The 18,582-nt window shown below is 47.8% G+C and overlaps 2 protein-coding genes across 2 annotated transcripts; one reads left to right on the forward strand and one right to left on the reverse strand.

The window, feature by feature from the left end:
- Window positions 1-3,607: 3,607 nt before the first annotated feature.
- LOC117841064 (uncharacterized) lies at window positions 3,608-7,331 on the reverse strand. The gene is made up of 3 exons (XM_034721635.2): window positions 6,908-7,331; window positions 6,470-6,805; window positions 3,608-4,394 (listed from the first exon to the last, which is right to left on the reverse strand). Exons 1-3 carry the CDS (start codon window positions 7,136-7,138, stop codon window positions 3,873-3,875), a joined length of 1,089 nt encoding a protein of 362 aa, XP_034577526.1. The 5' UTR covers window positions 7,139-7,331; the 3' UTR covers window positions 3,608-3,872.
- A 5,439-nt stretch (window positions 7,332-12,770) lies between these two features.
- Window positions 12,771-16,401, forward strand: LOC117837249 (IQ domain-containing protein IQM6). Its single transcript, XM_072290836.1, is given in 9 exon segments — window positions 12,771-13,361; window positions 13,466-13,580; window positions 13,987-14,109; window positions 14,111-14,214; window positions 14,301-14,391; window positions 14,483-14,629; window positions 14,734-14,826; window positions 14,923-15,024; window positions 15,150-16,401. Coding segments are annotated over 9 exon segments (1,968 nt in total). The 5' UTR covers window positions 12,771-12,909; the 3' UTR covers window positions 15,891-16,401.
- The last annotated feature ends 2,181 nt before the right edge of the window (window positions 16,402-18,582 follow it).

An 18,582-nucleotide genomic window follows, 5' to 3' on the forward strand; every position in this document is an offset into this window, starting at 1 on the left:
GAGGCGGACGACGAGGTCGTGCGCGTCGATCTGCGTGCCCCGGCCGGAGCTGAGGAGGATGCCGCTGTTCCCGACGACGGCGCAGGTGGGGAACCGCTCCCGCCGCCGCCCTGCGGAGGAGCGCATCGCCGCCGGCGTAGTACTGGGACGGGCCGCGGGGGAGGAACAGGCGGCGGCGGAAGGGGAGGGAGAGGAGCGAGAGCGCAAGGAGGAGGACGAGCACCGTCGGAAGGTGGCGGCGCGGTCGCCTTCGCGCGCGTCGAGATCCGGTGGCGGGTGGTGAGCCACCAGGGGCGGCAGACGGTTGTCCTGTGCGGGGGAGGAGGCGGACGGAAACGGATTGTGCGTGCGGGAGAAGAAATAGAACGAGGAAACGAACCGGTACGTTCCCAACCTCGGAAGTACGAGGGAAGATCTTTTTTTACTAAACGTTCCCAACCAGTGGTTATCCTGAAATACCGAAAAGTATGAGGGAAGATCTTTTAATTTTGTACTAAAGTAAAAGTACCTAAAAAGGTAAAAGTACATATGGTTTTTAGATTCTTAGTTGGTTTTTGGCTTTTGCAAAAGCAAAAGCAGGTTGGAAAGTTCAACCAAAGGTAGCCTTAGTTTGAGGGTCGGGGCGGATCTAGGACCCGGGCTGCTAGGGCTGCAGTCTGGGACGAGTCCATGTAGTCCACGTATGTGGTGTTTAGAAAAAAATATAATTTTAATTAGAAAAAAGGAGACTTAAGAGGTGTGAATCAGCTCAACTTAGGGCGCAGTTTCGTTCTGGATCCGCCCCTACGTAGGTTTACGTGGAGATGGTGTTTGGCAAACTGGCACGTACCGTTTGCAGGGTTCTCCATTGTTGTGCTGGGGACCGTGATCATTCACATGGGCCATCCACCACATTGTTTGCGTTAATATACCTCTATACAAATTTAGCTTAAAAATAGATATGTCTGACGACGTAGAATAAACTCGAATGGTCTACGTTTTGAGACGGAGCAAAGTAGCTAGATACGCAATATGGCACGGCTTATGATTGGATCCGAGCCAATCATGAGCGCGTGCAATGCAAATTGATGATCAACTTGAAAATAGAAATGCGTGTCGTCGAGTGATGCTATAATGCATGATCGAGCCATGACGCTAACACCGGAAACGAGATGGGCTCTCATTTTTTTCATAGCCTGGCAGCCTTCTTCGCGGCTTTGCCTGCGCTTTGGGCCGCCCCATCTCGGGAACAAGAGCGTGCGAACAAAGGAGAGGGCCCATCACCTGACATTCGCCAGAATCCACTAAAAAGAGGCCAGAAAGACGACAAATGATGGGCTTGTGGGCTGCCAAACGGGAGATGCGACGGATTTCTCACAAAGTTTAAAAAGATGATGCAACGGATTGCTAGAAGAATGTACGGTTTCTAATTCTTTTTCTCTCTCTGAACATACTGTATTCGAAACATTTATTTAATAATTTTTAAGAAGACAACGGGTGACACCATCTCTAAGTATTTTTCACATACAAAAAGATACTTTACTCCGATCCCCGTATGAATATTCCGATACAAAGCATTCCCTCCTCCATCATCACAACATCTACCTAATCACGAAACGCAATACAAAATTGTTGAACCGGCCCAGCTCCCCTCAGCAGGCAGGTCCCAATCTTTTTCTGTGTGCTAGCACACCATCCTCTCGGACCTTGCAGGTCCTTTCGCGAAACGCAATGAACTTGCCATAGGTTCAGACGTTCCAATCCGTCGTCACGCTTTAGAAACTCTTTGACACCGTACATGCGTTCATCACATGGATTGCTATGTCCTCCTAGTTTATCCTTTCTTCTTGGAACGGGCACTGGAGTCACCGAGACAAGCCACCAGTTCTCTGAATTCTGAATGTAACCATCGTGGCAGTTCGTGCTGGTACTGAATCCCCGTGTACTTTCCGAGCTTCGATTTGTGCTCTGTGTCTAAGTGACGACGGATTAGGTCCGGTTCTGGTCCTAATTCCCAAAGGTGGTTTACTTTTGGAAATGATCAAACAAATCCGTGATCATGCATGTCTAACCAAACCATCTTGTGTTTAGTACGCTGACGTCGATATTTTATGACGACAAAGCTTGAGAGAAAAAAAACTAGTTTTAGTTAGCCAAATCATTGCTGTGGCATCACTTCTGATCTGATGGAATCACTTGTGCTACTGAATACCCAGTACCAACTGACCAACGCCTGATCGCATCATATCGTTATCAGAAACAAAGCAAAGATCCCACATGGCGTGCCCTTGCTCGAATCTCGATAGCTTCCCCGCACTGTTCCTCTGATGCAGACGATGCATGCATTTCGGCTGAGATCTTTCGGGACCATACCAAGCTTATACAGTTTCACCTCCAACATCTTTCGCCGACGGCCGACGCTTTCTTCTCGCACGGGGCCACAGGGGAACACAGAGGGTAGTCGAGTAGGTTAGTAGGTAGCTACGGTGATGACTGTTGCAACAACTTGCAAAGCCGATAGGCAATTTTGACATGTCGTTTGATCGATCCACAGGAGATGAGCAGGACCAGCTGCGGGCTGGCATCACGAATGGCATGGCCTGGTGCAGTGGTGCGTCGTCGGTCAAGTCAAGCTCGATCCGACTCTCGCCGTGGTCGAGCAGGCGAGCTGATGCAGAAACACTTGAAGCAGGGCCGCCATGTGCGAATTGTCCCCTGCAGGAGGAGGCAATGCGGGTCTTGGCCTCGTCAGATCGCCTTGCTGATGAACACGGCTAGATAACATGAACGTGTACTGATCGATTAGTACTCAGCAGCGAGCATGCATGCAGAGGTCTGGTGTCTCTCTCGAGAATTTCGAGGAGCGTGTGGTCCTTGACTGACTGGGATATACGGAGCAGATCACTGAGGCAACCCATCACCCATGTGATCCTCGAGTCTGTTTGGGCGATGAAACTGAAACCCCATGCAGAGTTGCAGTAGCCGCAATGCTCCATGCCTGCAAAAACTCAGAAGGGATCATCAGGGTGAATACTGTCCCAGCACAGCTGCCATCTGACTAAATTACCGCGAAGGAAATCGACGGCTTGCCGTGCCGATGCCGTGAGGAAGACAGGCGGCATCCCGGAACAGAGCAAGGCCCCGGCCGGCAACCGGGGGCGTGGCGGACACGGCTTTTGGTGACGTGATCGCGCTGGAAACATACGCAAGTGCTGATGGCCAGGGGCAAGGGGACAGGAGGCACAGGACAAGGGGAAGCAACAGGCAGTTGCTGTGGAGGCGGCATGGCGCGGCTGTGTTAGTGTTAACAGCAAAGGATTATGCAGAAACGGACGGCATATGCTGATGCCGCTCGTTCGCGGACAGTGTCAAAGTGCCAACCATCAAAGAACCACCCGAACCAACTTGCCAAAGTGACCACCTCCTTCAGCTGCAATGATCCTACTGTCATAGGGGCAGAGGGCATTCTCTAGTAATATACTTGTGCACAAAATCTTATGCATCACATCACGGATGCATCTTACATTCAGATACTTGCAGCAAGAACAATGGAGTACAAAAGGTTAAAGTGAACCTACCTCATGGACAAGTGTGCTAACCTGAATCTTTCTGCAACCGGCCTCAAGAGTCAAGACAAATGTCTGTTCATTTTCAGTACATTGTGTACCCATAAAACTGGAACGAATCGCAGATCCAACCAACGTGGCTTACAAATTTCGTCGTTATTATTTTTGGGTAAATCAGATTACATATATGTACATGCACGATCGTTGATGCCACGCTCACTCACGAAGTTACAAAGGGAAGACGGAGATAAAAACAAAGCTACAAAGCTCTCTCTACGCAGACTATGTTACACGAACGCCGGGACCTCACGCGCGCACGGTGGGAACTCACTTGCCGGCGGCGATGGCGGCGCCGTAGGACCGGCTCCTCCTGACCTCCTCCGGCGGTATGAAGGCGTCCGGGCCGAGCCCCGGGACGTTGAACGCCACGTCGTCGATTGTCCACGACTCCTCCATCCGCGTCACCACCCGCGCGGCGCGGACGTCGACGCCGAACCGGGCGAGGTGCGCCGTCGACGTGCCGGCGTGGGCCACGGCGACGCCACCGTCGACGGCGCGGTAGTCCGACACGGCGGACGCGATGGTGGTCTCCCAGTACATGGCGGGCGCGCCGGGGCACTGGATCCGGGTCAGCTGCGAGTCCTCCAGCCGCGCCAGGAGGCCGCTGCGCTGGCTGAAGAACCCCGTCAGTCCGTGCCGGATCACCTCCGCCGTGCCGTCGCTCCAGCTCGACAGCACCGAGGGACCCACGTCCAGGCGCATCACGAAGCAGTCCTCGCCGTCCACCTGCTTCTCGCCGGCGTGCTCCGCCGTCGAGAAGATGGACGCGATCGTCACCGGGTCCAGGCCCTGCATCCACAAATCATCGATCACTCTACTGTCACCGAACATGCAACTGATCAGAATCTTGGCAAGCTCACAGGGTGTACATCTGCTAAGACTTAGTCTTGGTGAATGCTTACAACTTGTAAAACAGTTCATGCGCGCGCGCGCACATGGATGCAGCAAAACCGCAACGAAAAATGCATCTGTCTGTCAGCAAAGTTGAGCCGGCAGATAAATCTCCTTGACCTGTTGGCATACATGTGTTTGGTGCTTTAGGACCACCACCAGTGCTAGCAAATTTCAGAAGAGCAGATCGGATTCTCCAAGAAAATGGTAATCTAAGTGTGCCCGAGCCCAAGTGCATATTCGCTTGTGGTCTGAAATTCTGTAACAGATAATTCTAAACAGAAAAATTTCTCAGAACTTTCTGCTACCGCCGTCGAGGACATTAGGACAATGAAACATGAAACAGCTAAGTGGGAACTGGCACTGCAATCCCTGCGTCAGGGTTTAGGTAAGAACATGTCAGTACACCATAATTTATTGGCATGGGACGAGAGGACACTGCTGATATAATGATGCAGTACTGCTAAACAAAAGCACCGTTGCTTAAAATTCTCTATTAATCGTACAAACAGCTAAGAGCCTCAACATATGTGCTGCATCCGTACAGGGCTCCAACATGAATACATTTTGATGTAGCTACGAGCCTAAGACACTAGTTGCACTAGGGGTTTGTTGAAATCTAACAACGCTCATGAAGACTGAATGAATTGTATGCTTCGCTTCATCAAAGGAGCCCACAGACTCATATGCTCACTTGAGCTGTTCTTATTATCCAATTGGCCTACTGGTAGACCCTAAAACAACGACTCGAACAATAAACTAGTGTGTAGGCCTCATCAATCCAACGTTCAAACAGTTAGGCTTGATCAGATATAACCTACTCTGCAGAATTTTATAAGAACGTTTGGTAAGCATCAAGATATTGAGAATCAGAACATGACCTCAGCACCCAATTTTCCTACTGCAAACTAAAGTGGGTCATGCTATAGCGTTGCTACAAATACCAACTGACAGCCTTAAGTAAAGAGAGTGTCAATGGGCCTAACCAAATAAAGCACAAATTCTGGAGTTTATTTCCTTTCAGAGGATTAGGAACACTGTTTCATGACCTAAGCTTTCCCGAAATAAATAAGAAAATACCAATGCATTTTCGTAGACAGACGACCTGTATATTCTCCTTGCCAGCAAGTTGTTTCAGAAAAAAAAAAGAATTGTTTTCGTCAACTCCCATCCTCACACTGACATACACCCCTAATGTACTAAAGAGGTTCCACTTGCCAAGTTGATCGGGCTAAGCCTAAACAAAAGCAGCCAATCTAAGTTAATGATGAAATCAAACCCAGTGATCAAACAAACATTCAGACATCTCACACTAGGCTGATGAAGCTCTTTATAAAAAGAGCATACTGCAGACAGAGATATTCTTATTCTAGCCCCCATGTGATGGTCTGATGGATGCAGATTAAAGGTATGCTAATCCCACACTACCTACTGCAAACGCCCTCTCCCCAAGTCAAACATAGACAGTTTGGACTTGAGTTCAGGGCTCCTCCTGCAGAGCTCAAAGGAGAGGAGCAGAGCATGAGGCAATCATGACATCAACAGTATGGCATCCTGCAGATCCCAAGATAACAACTGTGCAAGTGCTCAAGTGCAGAGCCCATATATGACATACTACTACGTCCAAGTGCTCTTTTAACAAAGATTCTTCTTCATTGCATTCGCATCGAGTTGTTTAAGGGATCTTCTCTGTTTTTTTTTTCTCTCCCATGTCGTGTCCTGTACTGCAAAGCGAAAGGGCGTGCGCAAAAGCAGGAGGCTATTCGCTCGATGGCATGCGAAAGCAGAGGAGAAAGCCAGCAGTGGCGCCAGGTGGGGCCCGCCTGTCATGGATAGTTCCAGGCTAGCTCGCAGCAGTAACGCCGTGCATGCGAGGCATGCCATGGCGATCGGCAAAGCGACGAGGGAAAAAGGCGAACGGAAGAAAAAAAAAAGGAACATGGCATCACGATGCGAAAACAAGAGATGCCAACCTGGAGTGCGCGTCGGAGCGGGCGGGAGCCGCCGCGTGCGGCGTGGGCGCCGAGCCAGGGCGTGCGGCGCCAGGCGACGCGGCCGTCGCTGCCCGCCGCGACGCTCTGGCCGGCCACGGACATCTCGACGAGCCACATGCTGGGCGCAAGCTGCCACAGCACGAAGCTCCCCTCGTGGGCGCGCCCGCCGCCGCCTCCCCCGCTGCTGGGGTCCTGCAGCATCGACAGGCGAACCCGCCCTGACGCGTACATGCTCTTGATGGCGCCGTCCTCGAGCTTCCCGCACCCCGTCGTGGCCCTGAACTGCTCGATGATGTACTGCGCCGACGACGCCACCTGCACGGACACACACATCGCTCATCTACCATTCTAAGCAAAGCAAGCAAGCGCGCGGAGCGTACACACAGGTGCGCGCAGGCAGCAGGAAGGTATACGTACGTGGCGTGGAAGGCGCGGGAGGAGCGGGACGGGGGAGAGGGGGCAGGCGAGCACGGAGAGGAGCACGCGGAGGTCGGCCGCCGGGCGCGCGTCGTCCCCGGCGGCGCCCCCGGATAGGAGGCGCGCCCACCGGTGCAGCGCCGCGTGGAGGCCCGAGCGCCTCCGCGCCGCGTCCTCCTCCCCGCCGCCGGGCTCCTCCGCCAGCGGCTCCAGCGCCACCCTCGACCTCATCTCGCTCTCCGTGTCTCTCTCGCTAGCTCCTGCCTGCCTCCGCGTAGCTTCTGTGTCAGGCCGCCGCGCGTGCTCGCTGCCGCTGTTGCTTCTCGTTATAAGAGGAGGGGGAGGCCAGGCCGCACGCGGGCGCGTACACGAGTTGCTTAACGGTAGGCTCGACTGACCCGTGGGCCCGTGACGCCGATGGGTCCGCGGCGTCAGTGGAGGCGTTGGCCCCGGCGCGCCGTGTGGAGTGCGAGGAAAGGGAAGGGGAGCGTTCAAGGGAGGCAAGAAGAGGGAACGGGGTTTGTTTTGGGTTGGGGAGCGGTCGAAATCTCGCTGGCGCTGGTGGTGGCGTTGTTGTTGGTGGCGTGGCCGTGGCAGCTGAGTGAGCTGGGCGGCTGCCTGAGCCGCCCGCCGCCGGCCTGCTTCCCACCCAAGCCAAGCCAAGTCGATCTCGTCCCCTCCAACGCCAGGTCGGCCACTAAATCCTGCTGACACATACAGTATCGTTCAATCCACGAATCGCTACCACTCCATGCATCAGCCAGTAAACGCGTGAGGATTTCCAAGTTCTTACCAGAACCCAACCGTTCCACTGTGAAAATCCTTGCGTTCCAAGCAGGCCATTAGATGCGTGTGAATGCACAAATGGATGCTGATGTAGTGATGTGCAGCTCGCACTGTTGAGGAACGGTGGCTTCCGGCCTTGTTTGTTATCGATCGCGGTGGAGTAGCGACCACGTCTGGCGCGCGCGAGGCCGACGTGGACGGGGCGGGGGCTTCCCTTTCTGTTCTGGGGACAGGGGGATTTCGTTGATGTGCCCGGCCGGGCCTCTTCTTCCCCGGATGGCGGATGCGCATGCTAACGCCGGATTGCATGACATGGCTCGGGTCGGTATGGCTCCCGTTAGCCGGCGGCGGCGGCAGCAAGCATCGATGGCGAGGCGCTTTCGGCTGCACGGTGGCGGGACGCGACGGCGACTCGGCAACCCGTGCAAGCAAAATGCACGCCCGGGGGAAGGGAGCTGGGGTTTCCGGGGGCGCTGCAACGACGGAGCGACGGCGACTCGGCAACAAACCAGCAGGCGAGCCTTTTGGCTTGCCCAGCATGTCTAGCTTGGCGCCTTGGCTTCTTCATCAATCCTGGACTAGAATCCAGGGAGATTTCTGTTTCTCTGATCTCAATTGCTTGCGCCTTTTTCGGTATGCACACGGGATCATGCTTGAATCTGAAGTTTTGCTTGCTGTGCCCAGACGTGTAAAAATTGTAATGCGTCTTTTGACTCGTCTGCTCAACTCTGAAGAAGCGTGTTTAATTTGTGTTTACATATTCTTATTATTATTATCAAGCCATCAACCATCCATCGCTGTCTGAATCAGTGACAAAAGAATTCATGAGAACTTCTCTGCCATTTTCAGCAGCAGAGTATTGAATGATCCTGCGCGGTGTGGGAGAGGGGGGGGGGGGGGGGGGGGGGGGGGCTCTCCCTACCTCGCTGACGAGTCATATCTCGCCTTAAATCCTGCTCTGCCCGTTCTGAATTGGCAATGATTTTTTTCTGAATTCCGGCAAGCAATGCAATGACAAGTGTACGAAGAATTCAGGGTGACGTACAGGCGGTGGCGCCATTGCTCAAGGCCTGAGATAATGGTTGCGCGCTTTATTGCTGGGCTCAGGTGCTGCCCATGCAAGCAGCAGTAAGCAGGATCCATTTATGTTATTGTTACAGCATCAGTGTTCTTGGCACTGAACACTTCAATGATACAGTACGCCAGTTATGCTCATACCAGGTCCTTGTCTTTTAAAAAGAAATATTCATAGCAAAGCTAAACCTTTCCATCTCTGTGCTTTTTCTTCACAAAGAAGTGCTACTGTCCCTGCAGCCAGTCCAGACAGGCTGAGCTATCCCCAAAAGAAAGTATATCTGATTAGACACTAATGTAGGATCTGTTGAATGTTTAGTCAATTGAGCTGCAAGCTTATACTGCAAGGATGGATGACAACGATGTATTCAGCTACTTGCATTGTGCACCAAGCAAGTTCAACCAACGTAGTGGACGCAGCAGAATATCAGTTTCCGGGTTACTGTCAGAATGATGGCACGGTAGCTGCTGGCCCTGCTGCTGCCTGGCTGGATCAACCACTGAAGTGACATAACGAAATTGCAATAGTGCCTGTTCCTAGGAGGAGGCAGCATCGACCGGACCGTGATCCATTGATCCGTGTGAGTTCAAGTCCATCGCGAACTGACCGGAGGAGGGCGTGTCCCTGTCATGCGATGCAACTTGAGTCAGTGCCGTTTGGTTTGGCAGGATCTGGAGATGACCAGAGGACCTGGTACCATGTGCTTCAATGTGATCATAAGAGCGTAAAGTTTGTGACTGTGTCAGCGTCGGATGAGCCACACTGACATTAACACTTTTGATATTGTTATATTTTAAATTAGTTTAACTAGTACATCAACCTATTAGCTATTGTATTTAAAAATTATTTAAAAATTAAACTCCTAGCTAATAATCAAAATTGTTTACCTACTACTCTCTTATTTTTCAATACTTCAACATAATACTTATATAGATATGTACCTATCTTTATCCAGTTGTGATTGATTTTTAATTAATAATTACTCGATGCACATTTTCATCCATATTCGTACTTTTTCCATTTTGTATCACACCTCCAATCCTCCATACATTATGTTTAGCATACAAATCAATATTTTTCATCGATTCCTCACATACATGTATAAATGGTCTAAATGGTAGCACTCATCATGTGTATATACTTTAACTTAGTATTTTTATATTAAAAATGACATAAATAGGTAATTTAGAATTATATATTAGTTTACTTTTTGATATTTCTGTATGATGCACATGAAGATAATTAGATTAATATTTAGGTTATTTTTAATAATGACACACGTGGGTAACATAGATAAAATTTTAGAATGACATTTTAAGTTATGCTTTATAATGATGTGTATTAGTAAATTGTATAAAGATTATGGGGTTACTTTAGATTATTTTTTATAATAGCTGAGCTCGGTAATTTAGATATAGGTTTAGAGCTCATTTTTTAATATTTTCATAATGACAGTGGTGGGTAACTTTTTAGAAAATATAATAGATCAATGACTATGATTATTAGAATTTATAGGATCGGTGTTTGATGTTTTTAATTTTTATGAGAATTTGTCTCTTTTTTCTAGCTTGTCTCATGGAAACTAATGTGGAGTCTCCAATGGGAAAAAAATAAGACTACATTGCTACAAAACTATTACCATAAGTTATCTCTTGCTTGTTAAATATCCGAACACAATACTTATGTAGATATATACTTAATATCTTCATCCAATTGTGTTAGATTTTAGTTAGTAATTACTCTATAATATTTTCATCCACATTTATAATATTTAACCTTTCACTTTGCATCGCAGGTATGCGCTTGAATTTGTTTAATGAACTCTAAGTTTGAGATACAATTTTAGCACAGAAATCTATATTTTCATCACTTTATATCCTTATAAATTGTGACACACATCATGTGTATGGACCTTAATTAGTATATCATATATCAATAGTGAAAGATATAGACGATTTAGAATTATATATTGTTGTATATTTTTCATTAAGGTTATTTGATTCAAACATAGGGTTATCTCATGTTATTTTTAATAATGGCATGTGTGGGTAATATAGATGCAAATTTAAGGGGTTAAAGTTTTTTAAGTAATAGTGGTAGGCAATTCAATTGCAAATTAGGGGGTTATTTTAAATATTATTTATAATGGCATAAGTGGGTAATTTGGATGAAGATTAGGGGTTACTTTAGTTTATTTTATATAATGGCATAGGCGGGTAATTTATATATAGATTTAGGGGGTTACTTTAGGCTATTTTCATAATGGCATAGGTGGGTAATTTTTTAGAAAATATAATAGATCTAATGACTATGATGATTTGAATCTATCGATTGATGGTCGGATGTTTTGCTTTTTTGTGAGAATTTTTTGGATTTCTCTCTCTTTTTTTAGAGTGTCCACCTAGAAATCCTAGGTGGCTTCACCTAGAGGCTTCAAAAGAAACTTCCAATTCAGTAATAGTAAGATTGGGGGTGACCTTTGTGTGTGTGTGTGACAAGCATGAGTTTAGTGACTTTGGAGTGTCTCATGGTTACTATTTCTTTGACAATTTGCTGATTGGGTCATGGGTGGTGCTGGTGTACTTTCCTTGTCATCACCGTTTTTAAGCAACAAATTACGCTTTCTGATTCGGGGGAAAAAGCTGGTGTCACTTTTGCCGACCTTATAATTCCTCCAGGAGAATCACAAGCGCATACACAGAAGGGGCAGAAGCGTAGCAAAAAAGAGAAGGGCGGAGATAATCATGGACAATAGATAGGCCACCGAAGCCCAGAATGAGAACAAGCATGGGCCTCCAAACTTCCTGGGCTCACTGAACCAAACATGTGTCTTGTTCCCGCCGGACAGGACCAGCCGGAAACTGCGAGCAAACTGTCAGAGCCTCAGTGGCAGCGCCATGCGTGGCGGCGGAGACAGCTAGCTGCCGACGCATGTGCTTGTGCAATGCACGGGCGCAGCGGCGGACAGGATCAACAGTTCCTTCCTTCCCCAGGGGCTCGGAGAGGGAAAAGGGAGGGAGCATGGATCATGTTGCTGCTTTGCAAAGTGCAGGAAGCGGAGAGGATGACTGAAGAAGAAGGCTGGAAGCCGCGTCCGGATTTCGGAGTGCGACCCAATCTCAGTACGCAGCGCAGTGGTCGGTGGGTCGTCGGATTGTCGGAACCACGGATGCCAAGTTCTGAGGTGTTCGGTGGAATGCTCGTGAGGTAACATCCTGCTAATTTGGCCTGGTTGGTGCGGTATTTCCTTTTAACTCAATGTGGGTGGCCGGCGTCGGAGTCAAAGTGTTGGATCAGTTCTTGTGCTGGCCATTGAGCGCCAAGAGAATTCTTAGCAACCAATGCTGCCAGTAGTGTTAGCCCTGTGGTGACTGTCACTTGCATCTTGATTGTATGAGTTCTACGCTTCTAGTTATACACATATCGTGTCCGCTAAGTGCTGTCTATTTTTAACAACACCAAATAGTATCTTATCTTTTCCTTTTCTCCCTGAGAACATTCAGGCACCTCAACCTTGCTTTGTTATTTATAGGGTGGAGACCGGAGACGAGCCACCGCCGTGTTTTTGTCACTCACCCTATTGCGTGGTCATTAGCCATTTACCAGTTATGTGTGGTTGCTTCTAAATCTACTCTCATTTGCCCTGAAAATTTTGTTCTTTCTTTTCAGCCTTCTGCCTCGCAGATCTCTTCTCAAGAGGTTCTATTGGATGGATGGTGCAAGAAATTTCAAGGTAGCTGATTGTTGTTTGATTGAGCTTCTTTTTTCCCTAGAATACTTATGCCCAGATTTCTTGGTCTCTTCTTTCTCTTCCCTCATTTTGCCGTCTATCTCAGAACACATACAGAAAACAACTTTTTTATTGCAAGAGATATAATACAAGACTTTTCTTGGTAAAATCATTAATAACGAAGAGAAGTCATGAATCTGCTTCACGCTATGTCCATTCAAAGAACTTACATTTTATATTCCTTGATTTCCTTCTTGACAGAGGGTGTCAGAGCATTCATAAAGAAGTAAAGAACACGACTGCTGAAGAGATTTAAATGAGGAACAGCAGCAGGAAGGAACATCAGAGGAAGCGATAAGGAAAAGAGAGAACAAAAGAAAAGCACCACATTGTTACAGTTTACTCGGCAAAATGGGGCTATCAATCTCATACCCACCAGATGACTACCTGCCTGAGGATGATGATGATGATGATATGGACAGGCTCTTTGTGCGGTCTCTAAGCTTTGATAACCTTAGCACACTTGATACCCTTGAGTCACCACCGGCATTGCTCGATGCCCTGACTTCCAAGAGGCTCATTGTAAGAGGTTCTTTAAGCTCTGAAAAAAGGAAGGGTGATTCCTTTCAAGTTGAAACTACAGTATCGATGGTGAGTCCTAAGCCTGCAAAGAAGAGTTGCAACTACAAGCCTATCATCCTGCCAAGATATGGGTCCTTGGAGAACCTGCCACTAAATTCTCCAGTGATTGGGATGGTCAGCCCGGAGCACCAAGCTGCAGCATTGAGGGTGCAGAAGGTGTACAAGAGCTTCAGGACAAGGCGGCAGCTTGCTGATTGTGCTGTTCTTGTTGAACAACGCTGGTTTGTGCTATGCCATGTGTTTAATCTTGCATTACCAAACTTGATACAGTGTGTTTTTCAACATTGGGGTGATGGTAACTTATGAACTGTGATGCTAAATCCAGGTGGAAACTACTTGATTTCGCACTGCTCAAGCGCAATTCAGTGTCGTTCTTCGAGGTAGAGAAGCCGGAGTCAGCGCTTTCAAGGTGGTCTCGTGCCAGAATGAGAGCTGCTAAGGTAAATACACGTGTGTACAAATTATGGTACAAAACCATTAGTTTGAGCTTGGAACTTCCGAATTGCTAGCACAGTTGTGTGGTAGTATTATGGTCTTACAATAGTGGCTCATGAGTCTGACGTTGTTGTGGTCCCTCCATTGGTATTAATGATTTTGATAATATTGTGAACTTGGTAGATTGAACAGGTTAAACTATTTTTATTCTGCTGTTACTGGTAAATTTGGTCTGGTGTTTTTTTAGTTGCTGAATGGTGCCATTAATGTGGCAAATGTTGCTATGAAGCTGATATGCCGAAGTGCAGAAACAATGTAGTCTGTTTACCATAGGATTACCAGTGTATTGTTGTTCTAGTACTATTGAATACTGAATTCATATCATAGGTGTTTTTTCTGCTTTTGCTTCAGGTAGGGAAGGGTCTTTCCAAGGATGAAAAGGCTCAGAAGCTTGCACTGCAACACTGGCTCGAAGCGGTACGCATAAAAACGATTCCCTTCAAACACTAACTGATGGAAGTAATGACAATTCATTATGTTTCAAGCACAGATTGACCCTCGGCATCGGTATGGTCACAATCTCCACTACTATTACCAACACTGGCTACACTGTGAGAGCAAACAACCTTTCTTTTACTGGTATAGTTCATGCAAAACTTTTAAAGCTATCCTCAAACTAGATGAAGAAAAGAAGTCAAATGTTCTCTGAAATCATGTTTTAATAGGTTGGATATAGGTGAAGGAAAGGAGGTTAATATGGAGGATCACTGCCCAAGATGGAAGCTGCTTCAGCAATGCATCAGGTATCTTGGTCCAGTAAGTGCTTCAGCCCTCACACCAATGAATTTGAAATCTCAAAGGGGAGAAACATGCATATCTGAACACTAGGATTTGCTACTTTGTGCAGAAAGAAAGGGAATTATATGAGGTTGTGGTTGAGGATGGAAAGATGATGTACAAACTGAGCCGCAAAATCGTCGACACGTTCGAGGGCCCCAGGGATGCAAAATGGATCTTTGTGCTGAGCACAACTAGAATTCTATACATTGGAACGGTATGTCCGGCCGCACTACCGTGAAACCAGATAGAGAATAGGAGTATAGGACTTGAACCATGAAGCTGACCTCTATAACAGATTAAAGAAACACAATGTTGCAGAAGAGCAAGGGCACATTTCAGCACTCGAGCTTCCTCGCTGGTGGAGCCACATCTGCTGCTGGCAGACTTATTGTAGAGAACGGAATTCTAAGGGTGCATGGACCAACACTTCTCTACCAGTCTCGTATGTAGTGTTTTGCTGGTACAGCACCGAGCTCACCTGTCTGATTCAGTTAAGCATCTTTCCAGGCTGTCTGGCCACATAGTGGGCACTACCGCCCCACAGAGGCAAATTTCAGGGAGTTCATGAACTATCTGAAGAAGAGGAACGTTGATCTTACAAATGTCAAGGTAAAGGATCAAATCAGAGTGCTGTTCTGCTACATATTTCATCTTAGCCCAGGAAGAAAAGCCTATTGCATTGGTTCTTCTCTGACACAAGATCATCTTTCTTTCTCTTGTCGGTTTTGCTACAGTTGAGCCCATCAGAAGGCGAGGAGGACGAGTGGCTCCGGCACAGGGGCAGCCTCTCCCAATTCAACTTTACTGAGAGCAGCAATCCCACAAGACAAGAAGACTCCAAGCCCCAGACCCCTGGCGCCGACCAAGTCAAGGCCACAGCCAACGCCACGGCCACGCCAGCGACACCACCCTCCGCGAGACGCGATACAGCAACCACCGCAGCAGGAGGAGGAGGCACGCCGGTGATGAAGAGGTCGTCGTCGGGCAACCGGCTGCATCGCAAGCGGCCGCCGCGGCTGACGGTGAACAAGAACCGGCTGGGCAAGGGCACCGCCGAAGAGCAGGGTGCGGGCGCGTTCGGGGACTGCCTGGACTTCTGCAAGGAGAACCTGTTCGGCGGTGGGGAGGGCGGCGAGGAGGTGGTGGTGGTGCCGCAGGAGAAGATCATGCACCGCATCAACTCCAAGATGGCCCTGCACTCGTACCAGCTCGGGAACCAGATCTCGTTCCGGTGGACCACCGGCGCCGGGCCGAGGATCGGGTGCGTGCGGGACTACCCGCCGGAGCTGCAGTTCCGGTCGCTGGAGCAGGTCAGCCTGTCGCCGCGCGCCGGCGCCGGGCCGGCCAGGTTCGGGACTTCGCCCCGGCAGAGCCCGTGCGCGCCGCTCGTGTCGCCCACGCCGGGTGGCCTCGTCTCGCCGCTATACGGCGCAGCGGGGACACCTCCGTCGCGGCTGCAGCAAGGTGCAGCCTAGAGCTCTGAGCACGTACCTGGTGGCTCGCCGGTCCACGAAGTCGTGACAACCCGTGAGCTGTGACCATGATGTCCTTCTCAGAAGAGGCGCGCGGCGGCTGGACGGTGATTTTATTTTATTTTTTCATCGGAAAGAACGGGGAGAGGGAGAAAATGAAGGAACAAGCCACCGTTCAAGTTTTGTAGAAAACTCATCTCACCCCCGACCCTACAAATACGCGTACGATTTGATGTGAGCATTGCTATTTTTTCCTGAAATTTATGTGTAAATGTAATAGAGAGCTGATGTCCTAGATTGTTCCGTCGCTTCGGATTTGGGTCTGTTTGAATAAGCCAAAATAAGCCGTAGCGGTGGTTCAGCTAGCTTTTTTTTTTACTTCTCTCTGTTTTTAAACAGTAAAAAAAAGTCAGCTGCGATTTATTTGAAGCCCAGCCGAACACCCTGGTGTACTCTTTTTTTTTTTGCTTTAGGTACTGCTTAAAGGCAATCTCATCAGTATTGAGTTGCGCCTCGCCGCGCTTTCTTTTTCTTTTTTCTTGCCGCTGATGCATGCGATGCGATGAACACTATTTACACTCTTTTTATCTACTCCTTTCATCGTTTTAACTTTTGTAGATATATAAATTTTGCTATATATTATATAATTTTTTAATATACACACAACTACGTATTAAAAATAAAATAACCTACATTTTGAAATGGACAGATAACCGCTGAAAAAAAGTTAGCAGCCGATTCTGCAGTGCACGGGCCGAGTGCATATGCCCGCTAGGCGGCTAGGCCCAAGACAAAGCAGGGAAACACACACATCAGGGACAACCTGAAAGTGCTGAACAGAAGTTCCTCTGTCTGGCTGTCCACCTCTGGAGTCGGGTTGCTCCACCAGCCATGACAGCCGGCTGGAGGGAGTCCACCAGCAGAGAGTCTTATCTATTCCGTTTACCTTCCTTTTGTTCGGTCGTGCTAGTTTGCAGCGCTGCAAGCCTGCGACTGTGTTGCAGCAACAGTCAGCAAACAGCAGCTGCTGCAGCCACACAAACACGTCGGTTTACTGCAGCAATTAAAAATAGCATAATGAGGAGATTTTATACAAACGAGGAAGTAAAGCTTGCAAGTAACATAGCCGAACAGCTGGGCTGAAACCTACAGGTAAGACATTCAATACATCATGAAGCATGCATTTCTAAAACGTGCAGTATTGTCATATCCTGAAAGACGCAGCATTGTTGTACTTAAATGCTAATCGTGATTTGCCGATTGGATTGACTGCTTGCATAATAACAATTACATGATCGATATGCTCACCAATAAACATGCATTGTTTATGTTCCAAATTCCAAATGGAAACTGTGATTTTCTAAGTACTATTGTTGACTGCTTACTGCAAATATGGAAGTACATGTTGTTTCAAAGCACGTTTTAGCAAATTTCCAATTTAATTGATTCCATATTTGAACACTCTCAAAAGCATAATTCCTGAAGAGCCTTCTGGTGGCCTCTCCCTCTCTCTTTTTCTCTCGCTCTTATAGATTAAAGAGTTTAGAGGGGGAAGATAATTTCATGACCCTGTAGCTGATCTTATAATACAGATGCAGAAGATCTATCAATGCCATTGAATGAGCTTATTGCGATTCTGAATTCAACAATTGATGGTCACCAGGTATGAATGATTCTAAAATCTATGCTTGTGACTCTACAGTATAGATAATCCCTCATAAAATTTTCTATTCCATGTAGATGGAACAAGCAGGAAGAGTTCATATTACACCTGATGATGTCATTGCAGTTAACCAACCTGACCATATCATGTTCTTTACAAAGCTCCCAAACCATTTTCAATGTGAGCCTGTCTTGCAATATTAGCACTATAATATAAACTTTCATGATGAATAACTATTTTTTTTCATATACAGTTGATCAGGCACTGGAGATATCAACGCAATATTCTTATGTGACTGCTCTAGATTTGTTGGGGAAAGTCAGAAGACAGGACCATGAAAAGTGGCTATCAAGACACGGCTTATGCATTTCTTGCGAATGCACAACTTTTTATGTGTAACCAGGTTTCAGATGCAGTAGGGCGTGATGATGGTTGTACTGCAGTGACAAGTGACCAGCAAATGTGCCAACTTGAAGTGGACTACCTTGGCTATACTACCACTTCAAGAGAACTGAAAGAAAGACAGCTTAAGGTATGAATCACAATACGTGTTATTTGTTCTTGGATCTGTACTTAGGGGTAGCAGTAGTGTCTATGGGAGCCTGTGGGGTCAATGGCAGGGTTCATGGAGGAAGAAAAATTAGACAGAAGAGACAGGTGTGCCGCTGCTAGGTACATGCTGATTAGGAGACTTGGCCTTGTGATGTGGTAAACAACTGGGCTTATTGGGCTCAACGTTGGTTGGATTCATGGCCTTATTGTTCGTTCATTGGGCTGGCTCTCTCTCTCTCTCTCTCTCTCTCTCTCTCTCTCTCTGTGCCCGGTACCGCAAGGCCTTTTCATTTTGCAGCTTCCTACTGGCCCGTTGGCGAAGAACATGCCGGGTACACAGCGCAACGAACCGCCAAAATTTGATGTTGGATGCCGATTAATCCAAAACATTCAAATAAACTGGTTCGATTAGAAGACAGAAGATATCCGAAAACAATTAAAATTTGCGGTATTTTCCGAGAGATCATAACATAAGAGACG

This window comes from Setaria viridis, chromosome 9 (assembly GCF_005286985.2).
Source record: "Setaria viridis chromosome 9, Setaria_viridis_v4.0, whole genome shotgun sequence".
Lineage (NCBI taxonomy): Eukaryota > Viridiplantae > Streptophyta > Magnoliopsida > Poales > Poaceae > Setaria > Setaria viridis.